At 40.7% G+C, this 11259-nt stretch overlaps 1 protein-coding gene across 1 annotated transcript in view; it reads right to left on the bottom strand.

The window, feature by feature from the left end:
• ofcc1 (orofacial cleft 1 candidate 1) overlaps positions 1–7089 on the bottom strand; it is a 79245-nt gene extending 72156 nt beyond the window's left edge. Inside the window, exons 1-2 of the mRNA XM_034560738.1 lie at positions 7018–7089; positions 2897–2956 (exon numbers count right to left, since the gene is read on the bottom strand). Of these exons, the coding sequence (XP_034416629.1) occupies positions 2897–2956; positions 7018–7089 (132 nt within the window). The remainder of the gene's footprint in view (positions 1–2896; positions 2957–7017) is intronic.
• Positions 7090–11259: the final 4170 nt, after the last annotated feature.

Here is an 11259-nt window from a genome sequence, read left to right as displayed (position 1 = left end):
AACAATGAAGGAGGATAACACTCCTTATTTAGTAAATTATTGCTTTTGCCCTTAGGGCTAAAGGCCCTTTGGAGAGATCAAAGGAGAAATCATATTAAGTTTTATCTGAGGCCATTCAAATGTATTTTGTTTATCACCCTAATTACCGCACATAATAATCTAGAATATCATCTTCCTCTTTAACAGTGTTACGTATAGCTGCCTTTACACATGTAGAATTCAACCTCCAAGCTCACAAACAAATTTCAAGAATATTACATTAAGATGTTTTACTTTTTAGTCCTCTTTATTCTTGTTTTTGCTTATGTAATGTTCATATCAGTTCATACTAGTTCTCCTCCAGGCACAGTTTGTGTTTTGGCCTCATTTCTAACAGTGCCCATGTTGCTCACAATGCACAGTAAATTAGCGCCATGTCCTGCAAATGCCAATAAGTCCTCTGATCACTCTGAATGTATTCTTTCCTTAAGTTCAGTTACAGAGAAAAGAAAAACCCTCGTAAACACACAAGGAAAGTACACAGAATGAGTACAGTACATACACCCCAGGCCCAAAGCTTTGGGTCATTGTCACTAAAAATCTAATCCACACAGCGCCATGTGAGCCTCTATGTCTAGAGAGCTAAGAAAAATGCCTGCTTCTCATCTCGTTCCCTAGACCCCACTGACATTGACAGCATGCTCCTTGTAATACACGGACTGTTGTTTAATGTGCCATAACCGGATGGAACATGCAGATGCTGCATTTCTGAAAAGATAAACAACAATTCCATCCTAAGGAGAAGAACAAAAAAAAAATAGGATCATAGATGTTCATGAAATAAACTGGATTTTCAGAGGTTAAAATTGGCAGTCCAATACCACTGGGATAGCAGCAGTGTAAACGGACTCAGTGGAAGCTAACATGTTTATGTTTAACATGATTATGTTTAAATTCCCTGTCGACATTGCACATTAATGTTAGATTTGTGGCGCTGCGCCGCAATCACGTGCCAAGAAATTTGGGTACATTACAACATACATATACAGTAGCACAACGCCATCGCCCCTGAGTTCATTCTCGTGTCATCTGACAGCGTCCATGCGTGCCCCCTTAAGCCGTCACACTTCCCTCGCTTCGCTGTGCGCGTTACAAACTGCTTGTTTCGCAGTCAACATGAGAAACAAAATCATTTATAACTGGTGTCAAAAAATAATAATAATCATGACTTACTTTTCTTTCTCTCTTTAAAAAAAAGAAAAAAAGAAATGTGATTGTTGTCAAAAGGAATTGAGCACAACAATGCCTCGTTCAGTTCTTGTTGCATTCAAAGGCATAGCTAGAAGGGCTTGGGGAAGACCGCTCGCTGCTAGGGGCTGGTGGGCACAGACCAGCTAGAAAGTGAATTTTGCATACTGTACGGATCATCGCCCAGTTCAGCCCAGTCACATTGAATCTGCCATCAACCAATTGTGCTTCATGAAACCGTCAACCCTCATTTACGTCTGCCTGTTTTCTTCCCCACGCAGCTGTAAACAAGGCCCCAGCTTTGAGCTGTCTCCCTCTGTCCCTGTGCACGGCCTGCCAGGCGAGCGCAGGCAGCAAAACCTCGTCCCCACGGAGCGACCCGTTTCTGGACCCGCACCCTGGTCGAGGACTTAAGTGTTTCTGGACATGACGGGAGTTGTAAGAGCTTTACGTAGAGATGCACTTATTCCGTCTCTCCCTTCAAACGGAAAAAAAAACTATAACGCTCGGTTAGTGTTTGTTCTCAGACGATTCTGCCGGTGGAGTGTCATTGATCAGAATTTAAATGTGAATTAATGTTCAAGGGAATAGAATCATCTCGGCCTAATATAAATATATGCGTGACTAAATGTCATAATGGGTAGTAATAAAATGATAAATGACATAATAAAGATGAGCCTGAATGCCTTGCTAAATCAATAGACATAAAAGTGGATTTTGTTTTCATCTTTATAAAGTCTTTTTTTTTAAAAATGTTATCTCTCAACATAATGGAAATGACCATATCAATAAAATGTCCTAGGAATAATGAAAACATCTACAAAGCATCTTTATTTAAATCACGACAGATAAGGTCAGCGTTTTGTTTCAAAGGCATACAAAGCCAGTTCTACCCTTAAAACGTGACACCCTTAATTTATGGAGCAGCCTTGTATGTGAACGGTAATTGTGACCCACCAAACAGTTTCTTATTAAACAACAACCGCGTCAGTTGGTGTAGACAGAAAACATAATTAGTATTCAAGCTTAATTAATCTACACTGGCCCCCCCTTTAAGTGAATTAGTCAATTATTTATGCATGTGTGCTCCTTTGATGCTAACAGATTATGTATGTTACTGGAAAAGAACCTTGAAAAATGACTTTGAAAACTTTCCACCATAAAATGTCACAACAAGCTTCTGCACTGACTTAAAATGTCAGTGAAGACCACGAATGCGGAATGATTATGAAAAATAAAGCAGAACTTAACTGTGAAAACTATAAAAATATCCCCATGCCAGACATGTCAGTGCCAGTCAAGGAAATCATTGCAATTCATTGTCCGAAATCCAGAGCAAAGGATAAAATATATCAGGCAAATATGTACTTTTTTTTGTGTGCCCTAATCCTCGGAATGGAAATCTAACACAGGTCGGATCAAGGTCTTTCCTGGGATCATGGGAACTCCTTGGGATTTTCAAGAGCCTTTTTGTTTTTACCCTTGAGAAGCAGGCTCTGGCCTCTGCACCCCTCAATCCCCCATTGAGATCCCAGAGGCAGCGCAGAGGAATGCTAAATGTCAATGGTCAGACTGCACCATTACCACCTTCGGTGAGAGAGATGGAGGTATAGAAGGCCTGACCTCTCAGCGCTAAGCTAAGAGGGACCAGAAGTGAAACTGTACTCACACTGCTCACGGTGTCCATCGTCACCGGCTGAGCCTGCTCGCTGAACAATGGCAAGAAGGTCTGCAAAACAAAGGAGATAAATCTGATGGTTTATGACTTCCAATCATTTGAACTGCACGAGAGGAGAATATGGTATTGACATAAAACCCACACTTTAAATGTGCCTTATTGTTTGTTCATTTCATTAGAGTTAGAATTAGCAAAAGAGCTCTTTTAATAGCTTACTGTGAAGCACGAAATCCTCCCTTCCGTGCAGCGTTACCCTGCTTGTGTGTTTAAACCTGTTATCTCTGCAATGCATCTTGGAGAATATAGGACAATAAACACCATTTATTACCACCGATAACAAATTATTTGCCCTGATTATTCAAATAGTTTATTCATTTACATCTGATGCAATATCGTTCGGTATTTTTATCGTCTTTTTCCTATGGTAATTCACATGGCTAGCACAAGTTTCTGCTGAAATAGCAAAACAAACCCCAGGCAAAATGTGAAAGATTATCCCATACCATGCGGGCTACGATGAAATGCTACACTTTTTCACACTGAACACTGCTCCACTGGGTGTGATTGAAAAACATGTAAAGCTATTGAATCTGTGGTTTGTATATGTGAGAGGAAAATGAGTGTTGTAACAAGTGGGCCAGTGTTTTTGTAATTGTTTCAAATTACACTCGACGTAATAACTCAGTGAAAGCAGAGCCAGTGTGCGGTCCGTACACATTAACTAGGCAAAGACCACAGGATATCCATGCACCTTATCGCGGCCCACGGAGAAACTTGATTGTGTATACAAATGTGGAGACTAAAACGCCGTAGCTATATTTCCAGCTGTGTCTATTTGTGTCCAATGGCGCTTATCACCAGCGACACAAAAGAAGGACAATATTTTTAGATAAAGAGGTACTTTGTAGCATTTCCTTTAAATTCCTGTTTTTAATTTGCTGCACTGGTTTTTCCGGGATACTAATAGGGACGTGTGAGCATGTGTGTGTGTGTGTCTCTGTGTGTGTGTGTGTGTGTGTATGTTTTATACCGGCTGTAAAATGTTGTGAGAAAAATAAGTACATTAGTTGTTAAAACGGCATGCCTCCTGCCAAATACTGACTCCCTAACCAATGAGATTGCCAACATCATTGTTAACCACATAAATGTCTGACTCACTTTTCAGCAGGAGGTTCAGGCCTTCTGTCAAAAAGTCGTTCGCAGAATTGTTACAGTACGTGCAACAAACCCCCCAAAGTCCTACGCGGTGTGATGGACTTGCTGGACTTAGTACCAATTCAAAGAGAGTCATGTTTGAGTTCACTGCTGTGTGAAATGCTCTCTCACATACTTACTAAACAATACACCCATGCAAAAGTGCACTGCCAACACCATCCAGCATGGAGCAAAATACAGGCTTTCCTTTGAAATGTCTTTGTTTCTGACCCGTGTGTACGCCACAGTTGTTTCCTCGTTTGATCCCAGCAACATGCGAGGAGTAAGCGTCTGTGGTTAGAGTTTAACCGCAGAGAGACAAAACTGCTGTCAATTGATTGCTGTTATCTCAATATGCCTGCACATGGCTTTTTCTAGAAGTGCTTTCTGCATAAACCAGCGCTTTTAGGGTTTTTCAAAATAACGATACAAGTCGTGGAAGAGCTCCTTTTTATCACCTGCTGTTGGGCCTTCTGTGAGACAAGTGATCTCCTTCCCAAATCACACAACAGGTATAAAGCAAATAATATGCCACTACATTTGACCCGCGAGTATTATTTTTCCATCTCCCTCAGCTGCCCTGTGAATGACCATCTCCTCTGTCCTCTAGTGAGCTAAGCTCAATCGACCCTTAATCCAGAATGACAGTGGGGTCTGTGTTGCACTCGACCAGGCACTTCCCCTTCTCTATGGCATAGTGAGACCTGAAATCTTTGCCTGACGTTCCTTCTCTTCTCCACGAACATGGATAAGGGATGTAATTCAATAGTCACAGAGGGACGGGGCACCGCGCACCAGAGACTATTTTATTTGCTTGTAGACAGAGGCCTTTTCTTAGTGTTTGACAACAGCCGGTCTCCCTCAAGACATAGAGTTCACACAGCTGACAATACGGGTACACAAAGGGCAAACTCTTTCTTCTTCACTGGGCAGCGGAGACGTTTTGCATGCATATTCACTCTAAATGTACTCTTTGCACTTTAAAGTGCACTAACAAATGCTTTTATCAGCAGTGCACTGTGAAGTGAACAACAGAGGAGTATTTATGAGTGAACTCATGCGAGTCTTTTACATTTTATCCATGGGAATTAGTAATTAGTATGTTGCACAGGTGATGCCTTTCTAAGTACACTTTTCTCTTCAGGATGCCACTTCATCTGACTGGGTTAGAAGCCAAATTGACATCAAATAACTAGCACATTATATTAGTAACTGTGTACATGCATGTTGATTTTGTTAAGAATGAAACAGTGTTTTACCTTGTGAGGCCCGAATTCTTCCTCTTCATGGTCAGCTGAACCTCGGTCGTCAAGGTGATGGTGACGCAGTCCCTAACAACACACACACACACACACACACACACACACACACACACACACACACGTAGTCTCAGGTATCCGCCTTGTGTTCACTTTCACACACTGAAACTAAAAGCACACGAGACAGTCTGAATGAGATCATACAACTCCCAAATGTATAAAACTCATCATATAGATCCCGTGTTTCGACCTGAGTATCTGTTAGATATACCATATTTTATATAAATGGAGATATCTGACTACTGTCTAATTCATGCCATTACCAAAAGTATAACCGTTGAGTTGTGCCCAGATTAAGTTTCATCTGTGTCCATCTCATCTCCCAGATGGCGTCACTGCTTTTGTGTTTTAATAGCGGCTTCATTATTAATGGGGAGTGTGGCATAGCTTTCCTTCAGAAGAGATGCTCACTTATTGTTTCACCACAGCCAGATATATTACTGGTAAAAACACGCTGCTTTATCACCTTTCTGTGCCTGAACTGCCCCAAACTGGAGATACAGTGCTCACACTGCTTTGTAAACATCCATTATGCAGGATATGACAATTCCCCCCACCCTCCCTGTGCATTATTTAGAGTGAACGGCAGACAAACGAATTTCCCAGCCAAAGACAACCCAGCAAGCTTTGCTGCTGTGAAGAACAGGTTCAGAAGGCCCGGCGGATTGGCCAGCTCATGTTTAGCATAAGGCGTATTAACACTGACGTCCCCCTTAGACCAGATCATGAACTACACCTAATTCATCCTCCTAAACAAACAAGCCAGACTGGGCTTTATTTATGACTGCAAAGCAGGCAGGCCATTGGTGGCCTTTTCAACTGAGGAAGAGAGATTGCTCATGCCTAATGGAAATATATAGTCCTCATTTTGAAAGATGAATTTATTGTTGTGTTAAATGTCAAGTTTATGATTGGTGGTGTGAACTCTGTTCTGTTTGACCCATGTTACCATCTCTCCACGATCATCCCGCATTGATGAAAACAATCAGAAGTCAACAGGGCACAATAATACATCATTAATGCATGCACATTTGAATCAATACGGTGCATGCGAAGTGGATCCCCACCTATGTTACAAACCACTGGGATCGTCTTTTTTTGCTCATTAAGCTGCTAAAATGTGATCTAAATAAGATGCCCACCGATTTGGACCTCCCATTACCTGGCTAAGCTGTCGTTGATCGTTTATGCGATTAAATATAGACCTAAATCTCCATTTTATCCAATTAATTCTCTGTGCAGGCATGAGAGTGGCTAATGATGTTATCTTACCTAATTAACCTGTATAGGGATTCAACTCCAGGACAGGGGATTGTTCATCCTTCATCCAAGTGTTCATTATTATCATTACAATCATTATCATAAAGGGGGCTAACTTATGATGTTGGCCATTCTATCACCATTAATCTAGATTGAGTCCTTTTTATTTTTTTATTTTTAGATAGGGGGATCCTTTGGGGTCACTTTTAATTATCACTAAGAGGATGGGAATTCTAGCAACGCCGAATAAGTTCAGTTGTGGTCACAGCAATCATTGAAATCCCGTGAGAACACAATGCACGTGATTTGACTGGTTATGACTGAGGGGACGCTTCTGACTTTGCTGTGTTCAGGGCCCTGAGTCCTGCACGCTGCCAAACTCTCATCGCAGTTTCCTGTCAGCTCTCCCATCGAATGTCGGCTTCAACCTATTAACACAGCAGACTTGGAGCAGATCAATAGCCCTCATTGGGCCATGTGTCATTAGTTAATCGGATATTGATGAGGCTATTGACACTCTCCTAATTAATCTCCCAGTGCCGGCTTTAATACATTTCTTTAATTATGCACTTCATCTTAGTCGCTGTACATCAGCAGGCTATCGCTTCCTGGTTGACAGTGAGTAGTTTGCTGTCAAGTCTCACTCTCGTATTGTAAGTTTATTTTCTCTTTTCAGTAAACAGGCAGGTTAGGCATGTTACGTTTTAACTTGCAGCACGCATTGCCTTACAGTTATGAAAAGCAATGTTAAAGTCATACACTTGACAGTTTACCAAGTGTAGCAGTGTTCTTTTTTGTTAAATCATAAAAATGCAATTACACAAACCAACAGATGCTGCAATACATATATTCATATGTATTAGGGCTATCCTCAATTTAAGAAAGTTCTTCAATTAACACTCATAGGATTGTGTCAACTAATCGATAAGATGATTTAATTGCCAGATCTGTAGAACAAAATCCCTCCCCAAAGAAACATGCAAAACGACCCCTCTAAATCTCGTGTTTACCAGAGATGTGCTCGTCAGTTTCTTGGGAAAGCATAAAAAACTCACCACAAATCCACAAAAAAAACAAATTAGTCGACTAATCAACTAAATAGGGGAAGCCCTAAAACAAATGAATACATAACTGTACATGCATTGCTCAAAGCATATGTCTCCTATCCCAGTACGAGAAGTGCTTATGAAGTGTCATGCATGTCTATGTCCATGCTATTGAATGTGAGTTTATATCTGTCTGTTTTGTGTGTACCTGCATGTGTGTGTGTGTGTGTGTGTGTTGACGCATACATGCTGATCAATAGAGCTGCGCATTAGCGCTCTGGTGTACAGATGAGAGAGCACCTGAAGGTGACCCTGACTACTGGCATCACCACAGGGCTCCAATAAGCTCCTCAGCCGCTGCTCTGCAAACTGCAAATCTCCAACTTTTAGCCCGCTGCTGTTGGTTTGATTATTGTTTATAGATACAGCCGAGAATTAAAGTATGGCCCGCAGGCAGCATAATTATTTACAGCTGAAAACTCATATCATTACCAGCATGCTCCTAATTGCCAGAAGTAATATCAATGTTAGTTGATTAAGTGTATTATTTTTTTTCATCTTCACTCTCCATAATGTGCAGAGATTGTTTTCCCTCAGCATATGGGGTGACGGTTTATCTCAATACAGCTGTTCATCCGGCTTGACTTCTATTTTTTTTTCCACCGTTCATTCCAAAATACAATATTGCGGCATCTTCAGAGGGTAGCGATCGATTGCTCCACTTTTTGTAGTTTGTTCACAAGGTCAAAGAAGACACAGGAGATTCATCTTTCTGCGCTCAAAAATAATTTATCTCTGTAAAGATTTTCCTTAAATAGATACAGATGTGACTAACGGGGGCAGACTTCTGACTCAAGGTGATGTCAGAACCAAAGGGAAAGGCCAGTGGGCTGTAAAGCTACCTTTAATTCACAATCTAATGATTAATTAAAACAAATGTTTATTTGGCCTGGACCTCCCTCCCTCTGCTATGAACACGTCAAAATATTTCATCCTGTATTTAAGGCGGTAAGAAAGATGAGGCTATTAATAACACCGCCTGTGAAGGGGAAAATACATAAACCTTGAAGGCTACTTTATTATTCACATGTAGATTACTCAAACATGAATGTGGTGCTGCAGCACGAGAAACATGTTGAGCGTAGAGTTCATCGAGTGAGTATGTGTTTATATCTTCAAATTAAATGTCAGAAAGGGCAACGGTCAAAATTGTTATACATATTTGCATATTTAGATATGAATAAACACACCCACGTAACGACATCCGGCATTCTTTTCAAGAATACGATTGTACAATCAATAAAACTATTGCTAATAACAACATCCAATGTGCCATAAAAAGACTACCACTTCTACACGCATTGTTGTTTCTGGATTCTGGTCTTCCAATCAGGAGTCAGTGTCATTTAGTTTGACTTTTTGGTTAAAGTTATTTCTATCGCACTCGACTTGCTTTCTCTTTGACCACAGAGTTCGTGCAGCCTCGCAAGCGTGGGAGTGAGTGACATCTACCACGAGGAAAAAAGAAAAGGCTTCTGTGTGAAGCCTCAACTTTGCTTCAATCAAACTTGGGAGCAAGTGCTGTGGAAGTCAGCTTGCCTTTGCATGATACAGCGTAAGAAATACGAGAAAGTCATAGAAGCCATTATTTCTACATTTCCTTCTCAGCGCATCATATCTTGGGAGGGAAAAAGAAAAAAAATGAAGCGCCCCAAAAGATTGTGTCTATTAGGCATTTAACAATCACAGGAATCCATCTCTTGCTTCTAGAGTTAATATTGTGCAGGGGAGTGGAATCATTGTTAAAAGGGCAACGCAAGTAGTGATTAAAAGTGGGCCCTGGGTCATCATTAGGGCATGATCTACCCAGAAATTGAGAGCAAGGGGGGAGTGTTGGAGAAACATCCTGCTGACCGACAAGCGGCATCTTGCATGCAAGTGACTCCTCTATGACAAGGATTTATTATGCGCCTTGTGACAGGCAGTGAATTTGCCCCTTTGATGAGTACACGGACTGCGAGTTCACCCATAAAACGCTTGAGGAAATTAGACAATTGTCGAAAATGAAACATTGCACTCTAAATACATTTTCTTTCTTTCTTTCTTTGTCATTCACTCTGAGACGCGGTGATGTCATCGCACAGTGAAGGTCTTGTGATTCATTTTAAAGATCAAGAGGCCACAGGCGGTGGTGTGACAGTGTCTCAAAGGGTCGGTATGTATAGGACTGGATATTAAATATAGTCTAAGGCATTAAACTACATGAGCGGACGGATGAGTTTGATCTATTGCAGTGTGACTCATGTGAGACATTCTTTCCGATGTTTTGTTGACCTCAACAATTGATCTATATTCTGGTATAGTGGACAATACTCAGTATAAGTAGTTTTCTTATTTGGACTGCTAAAACCAGTGTCCAGTGGCTGTGAGAGAATGTCCTACTCTTTTTTTAAAGAATAAGTCTGTATATTCAATGACATTTGCATCTGCTATTTCTCTCCTTTAAATAAAAGTATGTGTTTTTCCAGCCAACTTAATTCGATTAGTGTGCAGCTCTGTTCGTCTTCTTTGACTTGACAATGAAGCCTATGTTTCATTCCTGACATTTGCTGAAAAACAGGGTGATTATTGGCGCCCCTAACTACTTAACAGTTTAAATTCCCTAGAGGTGGTGTAATGACATGTTAAGTTTGTTTCTGTAATAGTGGCAGTATCTGCAGTTGTGGTTACAGAAACCTGGCAGTCTTTAGAGTGTTGCGTATTTACCAGATAAACTTGATGATGGATGGTGAACATCTTGATCTGTAAACTAAACTTTGACATTCATCGCCACAGAGTTGTGCAGGAAGAGGAGATTTCACTGTTACTTAGTTACTTAACATGGAAAACATGCTCTTCTAATCTAGATAATGTAATGTTAGGTTGATATCATATGTTGGGGAGACTATGGGTCTAGTGGTTAGTAGGTCAATCTTTCAATCAGAGGGTTGGTAGTTCAATCCCCGCCCTAGTCGATGTGTCCTTGAGCAAGACACTTAACCCTGTATTGCTCCCTGTAGCTGTGTGTATGAATGTAACATGTAAAGTCTCTTTGAGTACCTTAAAAAGCACTATATGGATTATTATTATTATATCATGGCCACCGGTTTCACACAGCGACAGTAATGTTACAGTGACACACACAAACACACACACACACGTCATTGGTGAGGAAGGGCTTCTGCGTGAGGGAAGAAAACATGAAGCTTGCAATTTGTTACAAATGCAAGGCCAAAATAATCTGAGGAGGAAAACACATTAAGAAAACTAACTAAAAATATTGTAATTCATTCTAAGCATGCTGCTCAGAGTAAGACCGCAGTGACCTGCTCGTCTGCCAACAGCACAAGGTCTCTCCCGAGCACAGTCCAGCTTATATATATATATATATATATATATATATATATATATATATATATAATATTAACTGAGGTTGCATTGACTTCATTCCGATGTGCTCAGGCCCATCGACTCAGCAACAAATATTATTAAGCAA

The sequence above is a fragment of the Cyclopterus lumpus genome, chromosome 20 (assembly GCF_009769545.1).
Source record: "Cyclopterus lumpus isolate fCycLum1 chromosome 20, fCycLum1.pri, whole genome shotgun sequence".
Classification (NCBI taxonomy): domain Eukaryota; kingdom Metazoa; phylum Chordata; class Actinopteri; order Perciformes; family Cyclopteridae; genus Cyclopterus; species Cyclopterus lumpus.
This window is presented reverse-complemented; position numbering and strand designations above follow the sequence as displayed.